This window comes from Hyla sarda, chromosome 1 (genome assembly GCF_029499605.1).
Source record: "Hyla sarda isolate aHylSar1 chromosome 1, aHylSar1.hap1, whole genome shotgun sequence".
Taxonomy (NCBI): domain Eukaryota; kingdom Metazoa; phylum Chordata; class Amphibia; order Anura; family Hylidae; genus Hyla; species Hyla sarda.
Window position 1 is genome coordinate 240,146,985 of NC_079189.1, and position 26,397 is coordinate 240,173,381.

At 41.4% G+C, this 26,397-nt stretch overlaps 1 protein-coding gene across 2 annotated transcripts in view; it reads right to left on the reverse strand.

Moving 5' to 3' along the window:
* Positions 1-26,397, reverse strand: part of WRN (WRN RecQ like helicase) — a gene marked incomplete in the record, with an annotated part of 240,253 nt that overhangs the window by 123,498 nt on the left and 90,358 nt on the right. For both annotated transcript variants that reach the window (XM_056569404.1, XM_056569396.1), the window contains 5 exon segments: positions 1,310-1,418; positions 2,900-2,967; positions 6,512-6,587; positions 15,365-15,509; positions 24,877-24,945. In XM_056569404.1, the coding sequence (XP_056425379.1) occupies positions 1,310-1,418; positions 2,900-2,967; positions 6,512-6,587; positions 15,365-15,509; positions 24,877-24,945 (467 nt within the window).

Genomic DNA, 26,397 nt, shown 5'->3' on the forward strand with positions numbered 1-26,397 from the left:
TGGTGACGGGTGCGGAGCGGCGGGGACACGTGAGTATTACCTCCTATACCAGTGGTCTTCAACCTGCGGACCTCCAGATGTTGGCTGTCCGGGCATGCTGGGAGTTGTAGTTTTGCAACATCTGGAGGTCCGCAGGTTGAAGATCACTGTTGGGTTCAGAATCTTTTTTTTCTAGATTTTGCACCTTTAAAATTGGGTGCGTCTTATATGCCGATGCGTCTTATAGGGCGAAAAATACGGTACTCCGCAAACAAATTAGGGAGTGTCTGAGCTTGCCAGGAACATCCTGTTCACACATATTTGAGGTACTCTTTGATACTATGCTACTTAAAGTGTACCTGTGGTCTAAAAAAAAAACCTTTTAGTATGTCATAAACCTCGACTGATCATTAGAACAAGCCAGGAGAAGTGGGCACTTTGTGACAGAGACATAAGGGAAGTCTATGGGACAGTCTGTGCACATAGACACAGAGCAGGGGGAGAGAAGTGCAGCAGCACACTTCTCTGCCAACTCGTTGTAATAATCAGTAAGGGTCCAAACACACAATCTTTGACTGATCAAAAAAAACAATGCCGAGGACATGTCAAAAGATTATTATTATTTTTTTAATACAACGGGTACACTTTGATTAAAAATACAGTCCTCAATCTGTTGCATCCAAAAACTGGAGTGATTTGCCATGACAACCAATCACAGCTCAATTTCTAAATTGCTCTGGTAAAATAAAAATCTGATCTGTGATTGGTTGCTATGGGCAAATTACTCCAGTTTTTGTCTATATCTGAAGACTATCTTTCTTGCCCATAGAAACACATCCCATTTCAGTTACAATTCAAGAGAAAAACACTGATCTTTAGTTGTTTCACACTTCAGACAAATCTCCCTCTTTGTGTGTCAAAAGATCACTAAATACAGTGAAGGAGATTGATCAAAACTGTTTTAAAAAAAAACAAAAAACGGTGTTGCCCATAGCACTTTATCACAGTACTCAATTACTTTCATATTCTTCTCTTGAAAAATTAATCTGAACTGTGATGAGCTACAAAAGTTTTTCTTTTAGACACAGTTATTCAAAAGTGTGCCCTACTGTAATATTTCTCCTGTCATACAGTTTAAAGGTACATTGTCAATTTTGTTTGCTATAGGGACACTGCATATATAACATTTATCAACAATCCTAATGTGTGTGGTCATCTTAACTAGATCCCTAATGTGTTTAAAAAAAAAAAGTTTTCCACGGTAGTACCCCTTTAAGTTAGGGTTGTCCAGATCCAATTAAGTAAAATAGTCCTATAATATGATACTTACGTAAGCTGTAAAACTTGGTCTTCCATGAGTGAAATAAGTGGTGAGATCACAATACCAATGCTTGCTGTATACACTGGAGCAAACTGATAACAGAGACTCTTTCCATAACCTAAGGGAAAAAAATATATATTTTACACAAACATGTTTATTTTGTAGGCATAGGTCTGCATGTTTAAGATTTAAAGGGGTTATGCAGCAGGGCGGGGGGCTGTTTAGAACTTTGCCCAGTGTGTTATATACACAGACGCACACACACGCATACATATATAACCTTTACTCACCCCTTGGGCTCCCGCGATGCCTCAATTATCCTGCTTGGGTCATCGGGTGCAATCTTCTTCCTAAGCTGCAGTGTGACGCCTGGGCCCAGGAGGTACCATGGCCCATTGTGTCATACTGTCAATGAGGGAATAGCTGAGGCCCCGTGGGAGCACTAGAGGTGAGTGCAGGTTTATTTTTTTACATACTGTAAAATAAGCATTGTTGCTTAAAAAAAGAAAAAAAAAAATCTCCTGCCGGATAATCCCTTTAAAGTTTAAGTCCAGAGCGGTTATCTCATCCATTCTCCACAGATCAGTGCATTACAGTTGCTGAGGCGAACCAAGCCCAGCAAGTTCAGCCTTGGCAACTGTTCCACACAGCATGACTTACACTTTAAGACCTGCAATTTGCCATAAAATGCTTGTTTACAAGCAAAACCTCTCCTTAGGGTCAGATGATCATTTTCATCCTTGAAGCTGATGCACACACTTAAAAGGAAAAATGTCACCCTGATCACCAACAATAAGCCCAATACACTGGGTTATAGTGTGGATGACCAGGAATCCAAAGAGGGGTCACTTTCTATAATCGGTGCAGTGGTTCCCGAAATATTTGCTGGCAAAGTTCTCCTTCTGAATTCATTGAGTCGCGCGCAGGAGGTGGGGCCCTGCCAGTTAGCCGCCCCTGCTTCTTTCCGTCTTCTCAATCAGCTGTCCCCTTGGTTAGCATATTCATAGTCTGCGACTGCACATCCTAGTGACGTGAGTCGCATGTCACGTGAGCGATGCGCTCTGTCGGTAGAGCGCATGTGCCATCAGTTTACATACAGCTCTCATGTCCTGAGCTCTGACTGCTGAAAGCAGTCATGTAAAAGCTGTATGTAAACTGACTGCGCTCTACAGACAGAGCGCAGTGCTCACGTGACATGCGATTCACGTCACTAGGACGTGGAGTCGCAGAATATGAATATGCTAACTAAGGGGACGTCTGATTGAGAAGACGGAAAGAAGCAGGTGCCCCGCCTCCTGTGTACGACTTCCTGAATTCAGAAGGGGAACTTCGCCAGCCAATATTTTGGAAACCAAAGCACTGATCATAGTAAATGTCCACTGGTAGGCTCCTGGTCACCCACACTATAACCCAGTGTATTGGGTTTAGTGTGGATAATCAGGGTGAAAGTTTTCCTTTAACAGCAATACCTACTGCAGATATCACTGTGATGCTCCTATTAACAATGAATATTACGGTGGCACTATATAACAAGATCACTGCTAAAAGATGGTTTTATCATTTGTTTAAGCCTAGTCTTACTGTAAAATGATCAATTACCTGTTGCCATGACGACAAGGTTATCTCGTCTCTCTTTCAAGATAGAATGAATAACTTTCCACTGAACCCTGAGAAATAAACAAAATGTGATATAACAAAATTTGAGCATTACTAGCCTCTTTCCAATTACATTATTATAGCATGATCTCCAAGCCAGAAGCCATTACAAGCTGCTTTTGATGACAATGCGCACCAGTACATCATTGCTGGGACTGCGACATCATACTGTCAAATGGAACTGAAAAATCTGTTTCTTTACACTAATATAACTAAATACAGCATTTATACAGATAACTTTTGTGGTCGAATTTTAATTTGTTTGCTTATCTTTATTTCCTCCTGAACTTCTAAGACCCATAATATATTTATCTTTACACCAAGCAGTATGAGGGTTTATTTTTTTTGTGGGACAAGTTGTACATTTTACTGGCACCATTCTTTTTACTAAATAATGTATTGCAATCTTTAAAGAGGACCTCTGGTCAACCCCCAATTGAGATTTTAATGTCATTAACCCCTTCCAGACCTATGACATACTGGTACTTCATTGAACGGATGAGGAGAATATGGCGCAGGCCCGCGCAGCTGACATCTGCTGGTAATGATGGACATTGAAGCTGGCTCCGATGACTCATTTAAATGGTTAAATGCTGTGATTAATAGCAATCCCTGGGGTCTAGGGGATCCATCTGCAGCTCTGCGATGTAATCACAGGCTGCAGATGGGTTGCTGGGGAAGAAAGGGGACTTAGCCATTCTTCACGATCCTTGGTGGATCAACATTTGCTTAAAGGGGTACTCCCGGGATTATTTTTTTATGCAACAGCTGTAGGCACCCTGATTGAAAACCCCAGGTCTTTTGAATGGATGTGTCTGATGTTTGGGAGGGAGGAAAATGGAATTATGGGATTTGTAGGCAAAGAAGAAAACTCAAAAAGAAAATACCAGTTCACAAAAAGCTAGCCACAGTATTATGGTAATCTCACAACATAGCCATTTAGCCCCAAGACAAGCGCAGATCCTTCCTAAGCATGTTCATTACTGTCTGCTAGGTACGTACTAAAATCCCCTTATGGTGGAGAACCCCTTTAAGGCTGTCGTAGGCTTAGAAAATTGTATTACATTGATCTATGTAAGCAATCTAATGATGGCTTCTAATAGGCCCATAAAAATATAAAAGTTCAAATCAACCCCCTTTTCCAATTTTTCCAATTGTCTGAACTATGAAATTATGACGTTCCAAAAAATCCAGATGCCAAAAATGCAGAATTGTGGTCACATCATGTCCCAGAAAATGGGTACTAATAAAAAAATATTGTTCATGGCGCAAAAAAAATAAACCCTAGCATAGCTCCGTAGGTGGAAAAATAAAAAAAAGTTATAAGGTGTCAGTGGCATTGAACAAACTTTTTTTTTCTTTTTCAAGTTTTCAATAACAAAGATAGAAGATTGCATGTCAGATTTATCATAATTGTGAACCCTGAAAAAATAAATCCCCCACCAAATAGCGCAATTCCATTTTTTTTTTTTAGTTTTGCCTTGTATACTTTTTTTTCTGGCTCCGTAATACATTATATGCTAAAATAAAGTGTGCCAATGAAAAGTACAACTCGTACTACAGAATTTGAAGCCCTAATAGAACCTTGTCAGTGGAAAAACAAAAGAGTCATAGGTCTCAGAATGTGAGGAGCAAAAAAAAGGGAGCCCAAAAAAAAAAAATAATAATAATTGCTGGGTCATAAAGGGGTTAAATTGCTTATGGTGCCTAGATCACACACCCTTTTCAGTTTCTTGATACGCCCTTCTGTTCCTGAGATATGAGGGTTTATAGCTTGTCTGACAATTCATGGAATCAGTCATTTGGGCGTGATCTTAATTTTAATAATGGGAGTGAATATCATGTGATGGATGGGATTATACAGTCAGGGAGTGTGAATGTTGTACATTGAGGGGTGTTGATGCCATGTTCACATGTCCGAATGTCCATGCAGCAGAGTCCCGTTAATACTGCTGCGCTGTGCCAGATATTTCCAGCACTGAAATTCCACTTTCCGTGTACACATAAAGAAACAATATGTTCATTCTTTGTGGAGAGTCCACATGGAATGCCGGACATTCCGTCCTGTGAACCTAGCCTAATACTCACTAAACAACTTTATAATCCCACCAATCACCTGATATTCAGTCCCATGATTAAAATTAAGTTCATGCCTATTTGACCGATTCCCTGAATTGTCAGACAAAATATGAACTCTAATATCTCAGGAACGGGCAGCCTAAGATATTTAATCATAATGCAACCTAATTTTCTCACTGTATATCATTGGTCGGGAAGGTTTTTTTTCCAGGACTTTGGTAGAGATTTAGATTGTTTCTTTTATTTATCAGAAGCCTTTTTAAAAATTAATGAAGCAATGTGACTGTCACTCTTCCCCTACACAGGTTTAGATAAATACTGATGAAGAAATCAATAATAAAACTAAAGTTATCAATAAAGCCTCCTCCTCCCAATAATTATCAATAATTTTTGTACCCTTGATACTTATAACTATTATCTCGACCTAACAGATTTCCATTAAAATTGTAATAAATTTCAATCACTTAGTGAAGGTTTGTTACCTCTTATACAATAAAAACATTCTTAAATACCAAACTAGTTCTCCTATACAAGCTAAAGGAAATTGAGTGCATAGCATCATCAGGAAATATAAATTCCCTACTATCATGCTAGTACTCACAACAGAATACATCTACATGTTCTTTAAAGGGGTTATCCAGGAAAAAACTTTTTTTTATATATATCAACTGGCTCCAGAAAGTTAAACAGATTTGTAAATGATTTCTAATAAAAAAATCTTAATCCTTTCAGTACTTATGAGCTTCTGAAGTTAAGGTTGTTCTTTTCTGTCTAAGTGCTCTCTGATGACACCTGTCTCGGGAACCGCCCAGTTTAGAAGCAAATGCCCATAGCAAACCTCTTCTAAACTGAGACACGTGTCATCAGAGAGCACTTAGACAGAAAAGAACAACCTTAACTTCAGAAGCTCATAAGTACTGAAAGGATTAAGATTTTTTTTTAATATAAGTAATTTACAAATCTGTTTAACTTTCTGGAGCCAGTTGCTATATAAAAAAAAGTTTTTTCCTGGATAACCCCTTTAATGAAGAAAGAAGAGTAATGCCAGTAAGAACCGTTATGAGAGAACATTGAATAGTGTGTACATAGTATTGTATCAGCAGTTTCCACATAATATATATAAGCAATGAATGGTAGGATGTCAGAAGGGAACTCCAACTTCAGCTGTGAAAGCTCAAAAAAAGAAATGCATTTGTGATGATGTTCTGAAAGAACTGGCATAAATATTTACCTTGGGGGAGCTTTATCAAAATCTATGCGTAAAAAAGAAGCAGTTGCCCATATCAATCAATCAGTGCGCTTCTTTCATTTTTGAAATGGCCTCTGGAAAATAAAAGAAGCAATCTTCACACCTGCTTCACTTTTCCTCTGCACGGGTTTTGATAAATCTCCCCCCCCCCCCCTTCCCCGTAAAATGTTTGCTTTTTGGATTACATTTATTTTCTATGTAAATCACTTGGAAATCATGATACTTACGGCTTAAAACTTGAATGGCCAAAATAAGTTTTCAAGCAAGTTATTTGATGCACATTTGGTTCAGGAAGAGCTGGATCTTTAAGGAAACAAAATAATAAGCATTTGTATTTTCATGTGATTTCAACTAATTAACCCCGCCTATTTCGAGCTTGGGGACACAGTCAATGTTCATTTTTAAGTTTTCTTTTATTTAATCCTCCACTTTTAAGAGGCATAATTCTTAAACTTTTCAATCCACAGACCCAATATATCAGTGATTCCCAACTGGGGTGCCGCAGCTTGTTATTTTTTTTTTATTTCCCTCCCCTGCGCCGCAGGGGGAGGGAAGTTTGTGTGCGCTGTGTGTGTCCGTCCCTTAGCGTCCCCCTCCCCCCTGCGGCCCAGTGAGTGCCCTGCCATAGAGGGGAAGTATGCGGAAGCTGTGCCGGGCCGATGTAGTGATCTGTGCCCCAGCGTCCCCCTGCGTCGCAGTGAATGAGTGCCCTGCCGGAGCCCTGAGTCGGTGCCCTGCCGGAGAGGGAAAGAACAGGGAAGAAAAATGGCTTGCTTAAAAGTACTATACCATGTCCACCCCCCCCCTTCCACCCGTGTCCACCCCCCCCCTTCCACCCGTGTCCATCCCCCCCCTTCCACCCGTGTCCATCCCCCCCCCTTCCACCCGTGTCCATCCCCCCCTTCCACCCGTGTCCATCCCCCCCCCTTCCACCCGTGTCCATCCCCCCCCTTCCACCCGTGTCCATCCCCCCCCTTCCACCCATGTCCATCCCCCCCCCTTCCACCCATGTCCATCCCCCCCCCCTTCCACCCATGTCCATCCCCCCCCTTCCACCCATGTCCATCCCCCCCCCTTACACCCATGTCCATCCCCCCCCCTTCCACCCATGTCCATCCCCCCCCCTTCCACCCATGTACATCCCCCCCCTTCCACCCATGTACACTCCTCTTTTACCCATGTACACTCCTCTGTTACCCATGTACACTCCTCTGACCACCCCCCAGTCTACACCTGTCACCACCCCCCTATTCACCCCTCTGTCCCTTTGTCACCCCAGTCCACCGTTCTTTGTCACTCCTGTCCACCCCTTTTAACCGCATGTCACCCTTGTCCACCCCTCTGACCCCGTCTTCCATGTCCACCCCTCTGTCATCCCTGTCCATCCTCGTGTCACGCATGTTCACCCCCCATTGTCCACATCCTTGTCACCCATGTTCACCCCTCTGTCCCTTTGTCACCCGTTACCACCTTGTCACTTCTGTCCACCCTGTCACCCCCAACACCGCCCTGTCACACATGTACAGTCTTCTACACCCCTCTGTCACCCATGTACACCCCTTTACACCCCTCTGCCACCCATGTACACCCCATTACACCCCTCTGCCACCCATGCACACCCCTTTACACCCCTCTGCTACCCATGTACACCCCTTTACACCCCTCTGCCACCCATGCACACCCCTTTACACCCTCTGCTACCCATGTACACCCCTTTACACCCCTCTACCACCCATGAACACACTTCTACACCCATCTGTAACTCCTCTACACCCCTCTGCCACCCATGTACACCACTTTGTTACCCATGTACACTCCTCTGCACCCCTCTGCCACCTATGTACACTCCTCTACACCCCTCTGCCATCCATGTACACTCCTCTACACCCTCTGCCACCCATGTACACTCCTCTACACCCCTCTGTCACCCATGTACACCCATCTGTCACCCATGTACACTCCTCTACACCCCTCTGCCATCCATGTACACTCCTCTACACCCCTCTGCCACCCATGTACACTCCTCTGCACCCCTCTGCCACCCATGTACACTCCTCTACACCCCTCTGCCATCCATGTACACTCCTCTACACCCCTCTGCCACCCATGTACACTCCTCTGCACCCCTCTGCCACCTATGTACACTCCTCTACACCTCTCTGCCATCCATGTACACTCCTCTACACCCCTCTGCAACCCATGTACACTCCTTTACACCCCTCTGCCACCCATGTACACTCCTCTACACCCCTCTGCCACCCATGTACACTCCTCTACACCCATCTGTCATGCATGTACACTCTTCTACACCCATCTGTCACCCATGTACACTCCTCTACACCGGTCTGCCACCCATGTACACTCCTCTATACCCCTCTGTCACCCATGTACACTCCTCTACACCGGTCCGCCACCCATGTACACTCCTACACCACTCTACGACCCATGTACACTGCTCTACACCCCTCTGTCTCCACTGTAAACCCCTCTATCACCCCCTACACCCCTCTGTCACCCATGTACACTCCTCTACACACCTGTCTCCCATGTACACCCCTCTGTTACCCCTTTACACCTATATGCCCCTGTATTCCTCTTCACTTGTAAAAGGGGAATCTGGAGGCTAATGCTGGTTAAGTGCAGACCCTAATAGATTTGTTTTACAGCTTTAACGGTGAAGAGTTGTGGCTGGAAGAAATGGTCAGGAAGAACAGGGAACGACGTTGATCAGAGAAGACGTCACATGTGAGTTGCTGTATAAAGCAGCACTTTAAACTACATACCCACTGATAAATAGATATTGGATATTGTGCATTGCGGTAGGGGTGCCCTGCGTTTTATTTATTTATTTATTTTTTATTCACGGGGTGCCCCGAGCCGAAAAAGGTTGGGTCACACTGCAATATATATTTGTGAGGGGAAACTGAAAAGAAAAATGCAAGTTTGAGGGGTGGGAGGAGGCTTTTGTTTGTACAAAGTGCACTTTATGGTAAAATAGCATGTTCTCTTTATTTCATGGGTCAATGTGATTAAAACAATACCTAATTTATTTATTTTAATTTATTATTATTATACTTTTTTTTTTTTTTTTTTTTACACATCAGAATGCTTACAGGGGTACTCCAGTAGGAAAACAAAGGTTTTCAAAACAACAACTGGTGCCAGAAAGTTAAACAGATTTGAAAATTACTTCTATTTAAAAATCTTAATCCTTCCAGTACTTATCAGCTATAGAGGAAGTTGTGTAATTCTTTCCAGTCTGACCCGACACCTCTGTCCGTGTAAGGAACTGATTTGAAAACATTTGTTCATTTTTTAAATTATCCTTTTTTGACCACTAACTTTTTAATTTTTCCATATACCGAGCTGCATAAGGGCTCATTGTTTGTGATCTGTAGTTTTTTATTGGTAACTTTATATGCCTATAGCATAGCATAATACATTGTGATCGGCGCTCCATCAGATCCCGGCAATCATTTAGAAGGAAACTGATAAGCAACCCCAGTTAACCATAATGTGGTATTTAATACTTTAAAACGTTGTGATTAGCATTGATCTCGACGTTTAAAGGGTTAATAACCGTAAGAGGAGCGATTGGTGTTCCCAGTCATTAGCAGTGAGGTCCCAGCTACCTATAGCCCTGTGATTGCTACATAGTTACTAAACTCTCCAGAGTGTGTCCCTGACTGGTAACACCAAATTGGCTATTAAGTTATGCATTTCTAGAAAGCATAACAGAAGTACGGCACAACACAGGTGTATAACAAATTATGTTCCAGAATGACTATTTTAAGGGGAATCCAAGTATTTACTAAAATATAAAGGTCAGGAAAGGCCACGTTTTCTTTAACCCCTTAAGGACTCAGCCCATTTTGGCCTTAAGGACTCAGACAATTTAATTTTTACGTTTTCATTTTTTCCTCCTCGCCTTCTAAAAATCATAACTCTTTTATATTTTCATCCACAGACTAGTATGAGGGCTTGTTTTTTGCGCGACCAGTTGTCCTTTGTAATGACATCACTCATTATATCATAAAATGTATGCCGCAACCAAAAAACACTATTTTTGTGGGGAAATTAAAACGAAAAACGCAATTTTGCTAATTTTGGAAGGTTTTGTTTTCACGCCCTACAATTTATGGTAAAAATTACATGTGTTCTTTATTCTGAGGGTCAATACGATTAAAATGATACCCATTATTATATATATTTATATTATTGTTGCGCTTAAAAAAAAAATCACAAACTTTTTAACCAAATTAGTCCGTTTATAATCCCTTTATTTTGATGACCTCTAACTTTTTTATTTTTCCGTATAAGTGGCGGTATGGGGGCTCATTTTTTGCGCCATGATCTGTACTTTTTTTTGATACCACATTTGCATGTAAAAAACTTAATAAATTTTTTATAATTTTTTTTTTAATAAAATGTATTAAAAAAGTAGGAATTTTGGACTTTTTTTTTTTTTTCGTTCACGCTGTTCACCGTACGGGATCATTAACATTTTATTTTAATAGTTCGGACATTTACGCACGCGGCGATACCAAATATGTCTATAAAAAAAGTTTTTTACGCTTTTTGGGGGTAAAATAGGAAAAAACGGACGTTTTACTTTTTTATTGGGGGAGGGGATTTTTCACTTTTTTTTTTACTTTTACTTTTACATTTTTTTAATTTTTTTTTTACACTTGAATAGTCCCCATAGGGGACTATTCATAGCAATACCATGATTGCTAATACTGATCTGTTCTATGTATAGGACATAGAACAGATCAGTATTATCGGTCATCTCCTGCTCTGGTCTGCTCGATCACAGACCAGAGCAGGAGACGCCGGGAGCCGCACGGAGGAAGGAGAGGGGACCTCCGTGCGGCGATATGAATGATCGGATCCCCGCAGCAGCGCTGCGGGCGATCCGATCGTTCATTTAAATCGCGAACTGCCGCAGATGCCGGGATCTGTATTGATCCCGGCACCTGAGGGGTTAATGGCGGACGCCCGCGAGATCGCGGGCGTCGGCCATTGCCGGCGGGTCCCTGGCAGCGATCAGCAGCCGGGATCAGCCGCGCATGACACGGGCATCGCTCCGATGCCCGCGGTTATGCTTAGGACGTAAATGTACGTCCTGGTGCGTTAAGTACCACCTCACCAGGACGTACATTTACGTCCTGCGTCCTTAAGGGGTTAAAGGCATTAAAGGGGTTATCCAGGAAAAAACTTTTTTTTTTATATATATATCAACTGGCTCCAGAAAGTTAAACAGATTTGTAAATTACTTCTATTAAAAAATCTTAATCCATTCAGTACTTATGAGCTTCTGAAGTTAAAATTGTTCTTTTCTGTCTAAGTGCTCTCTGATGAGACGTGTCTCGGGAACCGCCCAGTTTAGAAGAGGTTTGCTATGGGGATTTGCTTCTAAACTGGGTGATTCCCGAGACACGTGTCATCAGAGAGCACTTAGAAAGAAAAGAACAACCTTAACTTCAGAAGCTCATAAGTACTAAAAGGATTAAGATGTTTTAATAGAAGTATTTTACAAATCTGAATTCGGGTAGAAAAACAGACATGGTGCACATCTACAATCTTGTATAATGATCTGATTGCTTCTCAGCATAATATCAAAAACTAACAGGTTGTTAGTATACATTTATGATCAAAAAGTACAAGCCCACTCGCCACGTCAAGGCCACCTATCCAGAGTGGGTCCCTAACGTCCCTAGCATAAAATGGCGCAGCACCGAGCAGCGAGCACCGCCGCCGCGACGACAATGCCCACAGGGGGGAACGACCCACTGGCAGAGCGGCCCCAATGCCACTCAAACCAGTCTATGGGCCGCACCCCCCCGCAGACACAGCGCCACGGCAGCAACGGACACCGCACAGCACCACACCAGTGTGAACAGGGATGTAATAGCTCACTTACCATGCTCTCCCAGTCAGACTGGGAGGCTGCTAGGAAAGAAATGACCCATGTGTAGCTAACTACTACTTATATAGGGTTGGGCTGAGGGGGTGGGGAAGAGTGCAGCACATGTTAAAACAAAGAAAAAGGAGGGGATAGAAATCAAAGTGTGAATCCGGGTAGAAAAACAGACATGGTGCACATCTACAATCTTGTATAATGATCTGATTGCTTCTCAGCATAATATCAAAAACTAACAGGTTGTTAGTATACATTTTTGATCAAAAAGTACAAGCCCACTCGCCACGTCAAGGCCACCTATTTAGAGTGGGTCCCTAACGTCCCTAGCATAAAATGGCGCAGCACCGGGCGGCGACCACCACCGCCGCGACACCAATGCCCACAGGGGGGAACGACCCACCGGCAGAGCGGCCCCAATGCCACTCAAACCAGTCTATGGGCCGCACCCCCCCGCAGACATGGCGCCACGGCAGCAACGGACACCGCACAGTACCACACCAGTGTGAACAAGGTGTAATGGCTCACTTACCATACTCTCCCAGTCAGACTGGGAGGCTGCTAGGAAAGAAATGACCCATGTGTAGCTAACTACTACTTATATAGGGTTGGGCTGAGGGGGTGGGGAAGAGTCCAGCACATGTTAAAAAAAAAAAAAAGAGGGGATAGAAATCACAGTGTGAATTCGGGTAGAAAAACAGACATGGTGCACATCTACAATCTTGTATAATGATCTGATTGCTTCTCAGCATAATATCAAAAACTAACAGGTTGTTAGTATACATTTTTGATCAAAAAGTACAAGCCCACTCGCCACGTCAAGGCCACCTATTTAGAGTGGGTCCCTACCGTCCCTAGCATAAAATGGCGCAGCACCGGGCGGTGCTGTGCGGTGTCCATTGCTGCCGTGGCGCCGTGTCTGCGGGGGGGGGGGGGGGGGGGGTGCGGCCCATAGACTGGTTTGAGTGGCATTGGGGCCGCTCTGCCGGTGGGTCGTTCCCCCTGTGGGCATTGGTGTCGCGGCGGTGGTGATCGCCGCCCGGTGCTGCGCCATGCTAGGGACGTTAGGGACCCACTCTGGATAGGTGGCCTTGACGTGGCGAGTGGGCTTGTACTTTTTGATCAAAAATGTATACTAACAACCTGTTAGTTTTTGATATTGTGCTGAGAAGCAATCAGATCATTATGCAACATTGTAGATGTGCACCATGTCTGTTTTTCTACCCGAATATTTTACAAATCTGTTTAACTTTCTGGAGCCAGTTGATATATATATATATATATATATATATATATATATATAAAACTACTAAAACAAAGCAATGGTGCAGCATTCCAATTTAAATAAAAAAAATAGTGTATTTATTCACCACATCTCAAAAATACAGCAACGTTTCAGCTCAACAATAGAGCCTTTCTCAAGCCTAGTGACAACTGCCAAGTAAGGGGTTTTTATACCCATTCAAGTGTATACAATCAACAAATAATTAAAACAATCCAAAGTGTATAATCCATAATCAATACAGTACAATGCATTAATAAAGTGCTCATTCAAAGTGTCGTAAAGAGTACCGTTGTAGTACATAAAGTGTTAATTGATTAAAAACATGTACATAGATAAAAATGCTTGAAATTCTAGACTCCTAGTTAATGACATAATCAATAATATACAAAACATCTTTAGTAAACATGATTGTACATCGTAGTCGCATGGAAGAACTCACCCGCTCTGTGTGTGTAATGGCGCTGACGGTTTGTGGCGTTCGGCCGTGCGCATGCGCCAACCTCCTGACGCCGCCGGCTCGTACTGACTCGCCGGACGCATGTGTCAGAAACAAAACAAACGGGTCATGTGCTAAAGCACATGACTCGTGTGTCAGCTGACCCGTTACGCTAACAAGCTGTCACGGATGTCCGGAACGGGAAAACCATCGTAGGTAAATGTGGTAACATATTGTGGCTGTGGCATTACATGTACTAAGACCTCACTAGTGCGTGATGTCAATTAGAAATAAATATTAATACTTCTATATATAAACTATAAATAACCTATACTAAGTAGTGCATAAAAAAAACACCTGTGCAAAATACTCTAAAAATAAATACATTAAGAATCTGTAAAAATATATTATAGTGTTAATTGGAGTTACATAGTTACATAGTTAGTTACATAGTTAGTACGGTCGAAAAAAGACATATGTCCATCAAGTTCAACCAGGGAATTAAGGGGTAGGGGTGTGGCGCGATATTGGGGAAGGGATGGGATTTTATATTTCTTCATAAGCATTAATGTTATTTTGTTCCATAAATGTATCTAATCCTGTTTTAAAGCTGTTAATTGTTCCTACTGTGACCAGTTCCTGAGGTAGACCGTTCCATAAATTCACAGTCCTCACGGTAAAGAAGGCGTGTCGCCCCTTGAGACTAAACTTTTTCTTCTCCAGACGGAGGGAGTGCCCCCTCGTCCTTTGGGGGGGTTTAACCTGGAACAGTTTTTCTCCATATTTTTTGTATGGGCCATTAATATACTTATATACGTTTATCATATCCCCCCTTAAACGTCTCTTCTCAAGACTAAACAATTGTAACTCCTTTAATCGCTCCTCATAGCTAAGATGTTCCATGCCCCATATTAGTTTAGTAGTGCTGCACCATTGCTTTGTTTTAGTATCTGGTTGGCCGTGATCGGGCCTGGGATGCTTGGCACCCACTACATTTTTTCCGAGTTGTGCTGCAATATTTTTTGTATTTATATATAAAAAAGGTTTTTCCTGGATAACCCCTTTAAGAAATGGGATTGTCTTGTTAAGGCGGCTACTTTATACATTTTTCTTGAAGAAAACTACAGTTAAATACATACAAAATAACCAATCAGGCATCCGTTTCCAAAACTGTTATTAGCACAGATCATTGAAAACGCAAGAATTGTTTCGCAAATCACGTAGTTTGTGCAAAAATTTGCTAATTTTTTACTATTTTCTGCCGCACTCGCATAAACGGAGCAAGCAGGCATACTCCTATGCGCAGGGATTTATAAAGAGGTGTGTGAGACACCGGTCTTGATGAATCCATCCCAAAGTCTTAGACTGCAGAAGAAATCCATTAAAAAAGTTAATGCAAATGAACTGCAGAGAAAATACTTTTATAAAATAGTTCTTACCCCAATCATCTTCTTCTTCCTCTTCTTCTATACCTTCATCTTCTTCCTCATCCACAGCATTATTGTCTACTTTAATATCAGGTACAAGCATTTGTGGAGAGCTTGTAGACAATGACTCATAGCTTTTATCCAGGTCCTCTACAGACTGATACAAATAGCATGTATTAATAATAATTATGAATATTCTTTATTAGAAGAGTGGTCTTAAGTAGAAATATCATTGTGGGACACAGAACACCATATGTATATGCTAATGTACCTAGGAGGCAACACTAAGCAAACAAGTGTTAGGGAGGGGTGTCCTCCTGCAGGCACTGAGATAATCAGTTTTGGCTTATTTTCCTTTGGAGACAGACCGCTGCTGAGCTTTTCTATTTTTTATTTTATTTTTATATTCTTTTATAAAAATAATCCAATGCAAAATTGGATGTTATAAAAAAACGTATAAGGTTTTTATACTGGACAAAGACCCATTCCACAGCTGTCCGCATACTCCCGCAGCCGGGTGATGTGCAGAACCACCCCTCAGCGCTGCAGTACTACTACTACTCCCAAAATGGCACAGACTCAGAGTAATAGCACACCCCGGCTGCAGGAGTCTGCGGGTGGCTGCGGTGACTTTGCGGAAGCGCTTGTACTACTACAGAGTCTGTTCCATGTTTGGGAGTAGGAGTACAGGGACATGTCGGGGGGGGGAGGGACTACTACTCCCATTATGGAACAGAGTATGTCCCATGATAGGAGTAGTAGTAGTAGTTAGAAGTAGTACTGCAGCGGTGAGGGACGGCTCCTGACCACGGTTTTGTGCAAGGGGAAAAAAATGCAGAAAACCATACAAGTACAAAAACTTACACAACTGGATACATCTAGTTGTGTACGTTTCTGTATGGTAGGTCAATGAATACATTTTCTATATGATGGTATACAGTTTTTAAAATTGAAAACTGTATACTGCAACCATGGTGCATTCACATCACAATTTTTGCCATACTGTTTTGCATTAGTTTTTTTTTTTTTTTGTGCAGAACAGATGCCCTAAAAACTGAATGCAAACTTGTGCTCTGCAATGAAACTGCATACAGTTTTAAATCATATGCGGTTTGAATTTAAAGGTCCGGGTGCATCAGTTTTTGTAATAAAAAAAATGCATACTTTTTTTTTATTAACCCTTTAGTACAATAAAGTTCCAATTGTTTTATTGAAATTCCAAGGAAAGTAGAGGTGGTTTGCAATGAACAAGAAAAAAAACATATCCCAAAAACCACACGTCCATTTTTCATTGACTTCAACGTTAAAAAAAAAAAAGGATACGGTTTGTATACAGTTTTTAAACAGTTTTTAAACAGGACACAAAACCATAGTAGACTGCAGTTTTGTGTACGGGAAAAAAACAAAACAAAACCGTACACAATCGGATGCATCTTGTTTCATACGTTTATGCATGGGAGGTCTATGTATACGGTCTTCCTATACAAAACAGTACACCGGAACTGTATAGCAAAACCGTGATGTGAATGCACCCTAACAAAAAAGTGATGTGAACGCACCCTTCTGTGAAGTCGTCAGTGTGGGCTGTCACACTAGACCTAATTCCCCCTGCCAGGAGCAGAGACAAGTAAGCCCCCTGCCTTTTTCTTTCCTCCACTGCTGGTCACCACTCCCCTTCTCTGCCACTCCATATCAGAGTGCCGGCACCCCACTCATTTAGAGTGTGAGGTTACCAAATGGGTGACACTGCACACACCCAAAGATGCCAGACAGTATAGTAGAAGCCAGCATGAAAATCTCTGCTTTCAGCAGCTCTACAGAACTTTGAGACAAAGCAGGTACACTTAGGGCTGACCCTTCTGCAGAGAGTTTAATATGTACACCCCCCCCCCTCCCCTCCCCCCCCCCCCCCCCCCCACACACACACCTTTTAGAGGTCCCCCTCTAAAATGGCAGGCTTAACTTCCATTTTATTGTCCCTAGGGCCACCTCTCCGTTTGGGCTTCCTCAATTTTCTCACAGGGTACCTAATCCTGTCCTTATGGCCCCTAAGTTTGCAGTTTTTTTCCCACCCTTCCTTAGGTGGAGTAATAGTGCTATGCAGAATTTCTGTCACAGCTACATTGCCCTCTCTTGCAGGTGGTATAATAGTGTTATGTTAGATGCCTATTACTGCAACTTGCAGCACTTGATAAAGCTATGCAGTTTGGCATATTACCCCTTTGCATAGACTAATAGCATTAAGCAGATGACTCTCTACTACTCTCTGGAGTATAACCCCCTTCTATAGGCAGAATAATAGTGATACACCAATGGCTCTATGTAGCTACATAGGGCACCTGACTTTACAATGCAGATACTTTACCTTCCATAGGCAGAATACTACTGTTGTGCAAATGGCGCTCTACTACTACATGGTGCACCAGGTGTTGCTCTATAGACAGACACATTACCCCCTTCCATAGCCAGAATAACAGTGTCATATAGAGGTTTCTCTACTACTCCTTGGGGCACTTGTGATTGCTAAACTGATGGGTACATTACTACCTTCCATAGGCAGAGTAATTGCATTACCCAGCTGCCTCTCTACATGGAGCTCCTGACATTACTACAGAGCTGAACCACCTGCCACAGTAGGGGAATAAGTGTGTTATGCAGATGGCTCTCCAACTCTACATAGAGTGCCCTACATTCCGGGGCAAGAGGACACATCATTAACCCCTTCCATAAGTGGGGTAACAGTGTTATGTAGCTTACCCTCTACTGCAGGGGTGGGAAACATCTGGCCAAAGGGCCGTATAGGTCCCACTAAATAATTTCATCACCTGCTAGATAGAGAGAGATCATGCCGGACACCTGCCCCTAGCATCCTCACAAGGGTGCTCTCCAGTCATGTAAGGTTTCTGGCTGACCATGTAACCTTTACTGTATGATTGATCTCTATTCCAAGGCAAAATATCCTCAACATTCCCCCTGTCTAAATGATAACCCAAATGATAACTCCTGTTCATGTTTTTTTCCCTTCCTATCTTCATGGGGTTGCTCTTTTGAGAAAACCTCCCCTACATCTCAGTATTACACCAGTGATTCCATCCAGTCATCAATCTTAAGCCTGAATGCATTGTTCTTCTTGTTTTCCCATGATGGAACAACACCCACCATGCAGATGTCCCTTCTCTATAATTTTTAGTCTTCCACTAGCTTTCAGTTTTACTACTTTGGACAGGACATCTGTTGAAACACATTTTTTTCTGTATAAGGCCTAACCGCTAGCTCAAGGCCAGAAATCATGACTTTATTTTCATGTCCTTGAGGTTTTTGATTTTTTCTGTTGCCCAGATGTCCCTTTTTGGTAGCCGTCTCATCTCTTCTACAGGTTTCTTTAGCTGTTATTTACACCCTATCTGGTTATACAGCTATTCCAATCAGTCTGTTTCCTCCCACTGGTCCAGAACTTAGTTTGCGCTTTCTAATATTATATCCTTCCAATGAAAAAGTGTGGAGGGGGGAATTTATCAAGCGATTGAAGGGATACTCCGCCCCTAGACATTTTATCCCCTATCCAAAGGGGGCCCCCGCAATCTCGGATGCAGCACCCCGCTGTCCTCACAGCACAGAGAAAACTCTGTTAATAATGAAGAGCGATACAGGGGCCGGATCATCGTGATGTCATGGCTCCGCCCCTTGTTATGTCACAGTCCGCCCCCTTAATGAAAGTCTATGGGAGGGGGCATGATGGCTGCCACGCCCCATCCCAGACTTGTATATAGGGGGCAGAACTTTGGATAGGGGATAAGATGTTTTGGGGGCGGAATAAAGCTTTTTTTTGTTTTTTGCTGTGGTATGGTGCAAAAAGGTCGCACGTATGCTGCATGCAACATTTTTGCACCTTTTTGAAGCACAGCAGATTACTGAGAAATTAATGTTGACAGTCAAATCTGTCTTTGCAGATGCAGTGGTCAGGAATGTATCACTGGCTTTCAAAACTGCCTTTGAACAACATATTTAAAAAGTCGCACATTTTGGTGCAACAGGTTTAACCCCTTAAGGACGCAGGACGTAAATGTACGTCCTGGTGCGGTGGTACTTAACGCACCAGGACGTACATTTACGTCCTGTGCATAACCGCGGGCATTGGAGCGATGCCCGTGTCATGCGCGGCTGATCCCGGCTGCTGATCGCAGCCAGGGACCCGCCGGCAATGGCCGACGCCCGCGATCTCGCGGGCGTCCGCCATTAACCCCTCAGGTGCCGGGATCAATACAGATCCCGGCATCTGCGGCAGTGCGCGATTTGAAGGAATGATCGGATCGCCTGCAGGTCACCGCACAGAGGGCATCCAGCAGTTGCGAATGGTTAGCGATATACAGTGTATTCTCAAATAGCTATACGCGTTTCAAGGCCTCGGGCCTTTTCTTCAGTAGCAATGGAGATGTATTAAGGAGAAATTATGAAACAATTTATAGTGTCTGTACTGTGATGTCATTATCGTTTAGGATCGGTGTGAGAACCTGGAAATGAGGTAATGACTGTAAGAAATGGTTACTGGACCGTAACAGGGAAGGAGAAATAAGTGTAAGTGTGAGATAGTGGGAAAGAAAAGAAGGAGAAATAGAAATTGAGTGTGATTGAGATTAGTGTGTGTATACAGAATTGTGTATGTAGAGTCTTGTAAAAATTCTTTAATGAAGAGGAGATCATGGATATCTAGATATTGAAATATTTTTGGAACATAGTGGATAATATGTAGTGATAGTACATGTGTAAAGATAGATGCATTATACATATATGTATGTGTGCGCATGGGTATGGGCACGTATGAATCGTGGTGTGATAAGAGTGTGTGTAGGATTATCAAATTTATGTGTGAGGTAGATGTGAGTGTTGACGGACATTGGTAGTGATATGATGGAAATGTGAATTAGAAAAGGTGGTATTAAAAATATGGGTGGAAAATGGGGGAAGAGGATATGGAAAAAAAAAATGAAGTGCGATGAGTAAAAATTAATATATGAGAAATAAACAAAAATAAATAAAAATAAGAATACATATGAGAAATGGAAAATAAATAAAAATAAAGAATAAAAATGGAAATAATAATATTCATAGAGAATAAACATAATAAAAATAAAAATAGAAGATAAATAAAAATTAATAATTGATAAGAATAATAAAATTAATAAAATTAAAAATAAATAAAAATAGATGGAGATGAGGATGTAGATATATCAGTAAATATATGGTGAACTTCGTATTCTGTGTGAGGCAATTCCTGGATAGGTTCGCTCACAGGAAGCGTCACTGCGTCGATATGCGACCAGGCAGTCACGGGTCGTGGGAGCGAGCCAGATCCAGGACCTACAGGAAACCAAAGATCTCGAGTTCTGCATTAAGTCCTCTTGGTGCCAATGAGTCGAACTCGAAAATCTTTCTTGATTCGGCCTTCGACATCTGTGTAATATAATCGCCGCCTCTCCAACATCTTCGTACACTCTGTATGGCTGTGAAAAAAAGTTCGGATGGATTTTGTTTGTGATGTTCGAGAAAATGTAATGATAGTGGGTGGGATTTTAAACCTTTTCTTATATTATACATGTGTTCGATGATACGGGTTTTAAGTTGTCCTTTAGTGCGGCATATATATTGCTTACCGCAATTGCATTGTATCAGATAAATTACGCCTTTGCTGTTACAAGTAAGGCATTCAGAGATTGTATGTGAGAATTGATTAGAGGTAGAGATAATTTCTGTGATTTTTCTCGGAAAATTTGTGTTTTTACAGGCTGTGCAGGTTCCACATCTGTGGAACCCTTTAGTCTGCAACCAAGTGGAGACTAAAGGGTTCCACAGATGTGGAACCTGCACAGCCTGTAAAAACACAAATTTTCCGAGAAAAATCACAGAAATTATCTCTACCTCTAATCAATTCTCACATACAATCTCTGAATGCCTTACTTGTAACAGCAAAGGCGTAATTTATCTGATACAATGCAATTGCGGTAAGCAATATATATGCCGCACTAAAAGACAACTTAAAACCCGTATCATCGAACACATGTATAACATAAGAAAAGGTTTAAAATCCCACCCACTATCATTACATTTTCTCGAACATCACAAACAAAATCCATCCGAACTTTTTTTCACAGCCATACAGAGTGTACGAAGATGTTGGAGAGGCGGCGATTATATTACACAGATGTCGAAGGCCGAATCAAGGAAGATTTTCGAGTTCGACTCATTGGCACCAAGAGGACTTAATGCAGAACTTGAGATCTTTGGTTTCCTGTAGGTCCTGGATCTGGCTCGCTCCCACGACCCGTGACTGCCTGGTCGCATATCGACGCAGTGACGCTTCCTGTGAGCGAACCTATCCAGGAATTGCCTCACACAGAATACGAAGTTCACCATATATTTACTGATATATCTACATCCTCATCTCCATCTATTTTTATTTATTTTTAATTTTATTAATTTTATTATTCTTATCAATTATTAATTTTTATTTATCTTCTATTTTTATTTTTATTATGTTTATTCTCTATGAATATTATTATTTCCATTTTTATTCTTTATTTTTCATTTTTATTTATTTTCCATTTCTCATATGTATTCTTATTTTTATTTATTTTTGTTTATTTCTCATATATTAATTTTTACTCATCGCACTTCATTTTTTTTTTCCATATCCTCTTCCCCCATTTTCCACCCATATTTTTAATACCACCTTTTCTAATTCACATTTCCATCATATCACTACCAATGTCCGTCAACACTCACATCTACCTCACACATAAATTTGATAATCCTACACACACTCTTATCACACCACGATTCATACGTGCCCATACCCATGCGCACACATACATATATGTATAATGCATCTATCTTTACACATGTACTATCACTACATATTATCCACTATGTTCCAAAAATATTTCAATATCTATATATCCATGATCTCCTCTTCATTAAAGAATTTTTACAAGACTCTACATACACAATTCTGTATACACACACTAATCTCAATCACACTCAATTTCTATTTCTCCTTCTTTTCTTTCCCACTATCTCACACTTAAACTTATTTCTCCTTCCCTGTTACGGTCCAGTAACCATTTCTTACAGTCATTACCTGATTTCCAGGTTCTCACACCGATCCTAAACGATAATGACATCACAGTACAGACACTATAAATTGTTTCATAATTTCTCCTTAATACATCTCCATTGCTACTGAAGAAAAGGCCCGAGGCCTTGAAACGCGTATAGCTATTTGAGAATACACTGTATATCGCTAACCATTCGCAACTGCTGGATGCCCTCTGTGCGGTGACCACCGCTTTACGCGCGCAGATAGCGCTCCGTTCAGACACGAGGACGCCACCACAGATCACCACTCCCCGAAACTAGCTCCGAAACATCCAACGGCAAACCACAGTCCTGGACATTTACCTCAACAGGCCGGACGCCAGCCGTGCCAGCCCAGGACCTAGCTATCCAACTGCCGGACAGTCACTTTTCCATCTGTGCCGACTGCCCAGCCGTGCCAGTCTGTCCCGTCTTGTTCTTCCTAGGAGCCGGTGAGTGGTGCTGTGCACCGAACTCTATTACAAACAGCCGTACGATACTGCAGTGCAGCACAGCCCTTTGGCAACACTGTATCATCTACCGAAGATCGACAACATCTACACACTGTTACATGAACTGTGCCAACATTGTCACACTGTACCACTACGGCAAATCTGTATGCTAATTTCTGAATGAACTGAGACAGATCGCCAGCTCATTATTACAGTACATTTCCACTCCAATGCTGAACATCTCAGGCACCCTCTAATAAGCGCTTCAAACGAATGAATTCGATTTATACAAGAGACTGCCAATAACTGTTTTCGATATACAGTACATTACTACAATTTATTTTATTATATTTTATCTCCACATAATTGTTTTATCTTTTTCCATTTTTACCATTCGCATTTTTTGGACCCCTATACCCCATGCAAGGGCCCTGCTGAGGTTTAATAGGTTGTCCTATATCATATTTTATTTTAAATAATTGTTGCAATCAATAAATACCACATATTAACTTTTTCTGGACCAACTCTTATTTCTTACATTCCTTTTTCTTCTCTTTTTTCTTTTCTCTTTTTTCAAATTGTACCTTGAGGACTGGTTTTATATAAATACGTTTATATACCCTCATACAGTTTAATTATAGGCCTTCTTGGGTAAAGGCAACACCTTTAACCTCAGGTACAATCTACTACTAAGTGAGCTACACAAATCTATATATTAAAATAAAATGTTAATGATCCTGTACAGTGAACGGCGTGAACGAAAAAAAAAAAAAAGTACTAAATTGCTACTTTTTTAATACATTTTATTAAAAAAAAAATTATAAAAAATTTATAAAAAGTTTTTTATATGCAAATGTGGTATCAAAAAAAAGTATAGATCATGGCGCAAAAAATGAGCCCTCATACCGCCGCTTATACGGAAAAATAAAAAAGTTAGAGGTCATCAAAATAAAGGGATTATAAACGTACTAATTTGGTTAAAAAGTTTGTGATTTTTTTAAGCGCAACAATAATAGAAAAGTATGTAATAATGGGTATCATTTTAATCGTATTGACCCTCAGAATAAAGAACACACATAATTTTTACCATAATTTGTACGGCGTGAAAACGAAACCTTCCAAATTTAGCAAAATTGCGTTTTTCGTTTTAATTTCACCACAAAAATAGTGTTTTTTGGTTGCGCCATACATTTTATGATATAATGAGTGATGTCATTACAAAGGACAACTGGTCACGCAAAAAACAAGCCCTCATACTAGTCTGTGGATGAAAATATAAAAGAGTTATGATTTTTAGAAGGCGAGGAGGAAAAAGTGAAAACGTAAAAATTAAATTGTCTGAGTCCTTAAGGCCAAAATGGGCTGAGTCCTTAAGGGGTTAAAAGTCGCACGAAAAAGTTGCAGAGTAAGAAACATACTGGGAGATGTAGTTTTGCAGCAGCTGGAAAGTCATAGGTCATCAACTACAACTCCCAGCATGCCCTAATAGTGAGAACAAGCTGGGAGTTGTAGTTTTGCAACAGCTAGAGTCATAGATTAAGGATTGTTGCCCTAACATGTGTCTCTCTATGTAGTACACAACTACAACTCCCAGCACGCCCTGGGTTTAATAAATGTGAAATGCCCCTGCCTCCCAAAAAAGAAGTCACTCTTTTTTTCTATTTTACAAAAAAAAAAATAATAATAATAATAATTTAAACAATTACTAACAATTATTAAACATATTTGGCATTGCCACGCGTGAAAATGTTCTATCTATTAAAATAAAATATTAATGGTCATGTGCAGTGAACGGCAGACATAAAAAAAAATAATAATAATGTCCAAAATTACAGGTTTTTGGTTACATCTCAGAAAAAAAAATGCAAAAAAAAAAAAAAAAAAAAAGTACCAGACAGGACATAAATAATTTCATGGAGAGGGGAATACAAAGACTCCTACCTTGAGCATCTCAGTCTCTAATTCTTCATCAGTATCAAACACATAACTTTGTTCAGGTTCCTCATCATTCTGCCATTTAACAAAAGAGAATACAACATGTCTCGGTAAACAACAAAGAAAAAGTAGAATAAAAAAAACAAAAACAAAAAACCACTAAAAATAAAAAAAATTTACTCTTATTACAGATGTATAAATGATAAAACTGCATCCACAATCAACTAAGCTATAAAACAATTATGTTATTCCTGCATATTAATTTTTTCTATAATTTGTGGTCAGTATTATAAAAAAGAAAAAAAAGAAAAGAAAAATAAAGAAAATGCATACTCACCTACCTTGTTCCTACAAAGATCTTGGTGCGACATCTCCTGGTCAGCCACTTGCCCCACTACTTCCTACACAGGATTTGCTCAGCAGTGATGGCTGGCTGAGCCAATCACAGGCTGCAATAGTGTTCCACCTTGGTCAGTAATTAGCTGAGCTGGCAGTCACTGCTGAAAAGAGACCATCTTTCAAGTAGAGGGACAAGTGAGGGACCAGATGACCAGGAGCTGTCAAACGGGGAATATTAATATTTTCCAGAAAACTTTTGTCAATACGAAATTATCATTTATTCTAATTCATGTTTATCTGTAGTTATTGTCCATTTCCCCTTTTTAAAGCAGTAATACTGTTATTCTCCCTTTGGTTCTTAAGCAAGTAGGCTAACATCTTATTTAGTTTTCCTTTTCAAAGTACCGTATATACTCGAGTATAAGCCGACCCGAGTATAAGCCGAGACCCCTAATTTCAACCCAAAATCCCAGGAAAAGTTATTGACTCGAGTATAAGCCTAGGGTGGGAAATACATCATCCCCCCCCTGTCATCATCCAGACCCGTCATTAACATCCTCATCATAATCACCGCCTGTCATCATCCAGACCCTCATCATTATCACCTGTCATCATCCCCTTGTCATCATCCCACACATCCCCCCTTCATCATCCCCTTGTCATCATCCACACCCCCCTTCATCATCCCCTTGTCATCATCCACACCCCCCCTTCATCATCCCCTTGTCATCATCCCCACCCCCTTCATCATCCCCTTGTCATCATCCCCACCCCCTTCATCATCCCCTTGTCATCATCCCCACCCCCTTCATCATCCCCTTGTAATCATCCCACACACCCCCCTTCATCATCCCCTTGTCATCATCCCCACCCCCTTCATCATCCCACACCCCCCTTCATCATCCTCTTCTCATCATCCGCCCTCAGTGGTCTTCAACCTGCGGACCTCCAGAGGTTTCAAAACTACAGCTCCCAGCAAGCCCGGGCAGCGATCGGCTGTCCGAGCTTGCTGGGAGTTGTAGTTTTGAAACCTCCGGAGGTCCGCAGGTTGAAGACCACTGCGGCCTTCGACATCATCCAGCCCCCTCTCACCCCCTTTAGTTCTGTACAGTACTCACCTCCGCTCGGCGCTGGTCCGGTGCTGCAGGGCTGTCCGGAGAGGAGGTGGTCCGGTGGGATAGTGGTTCC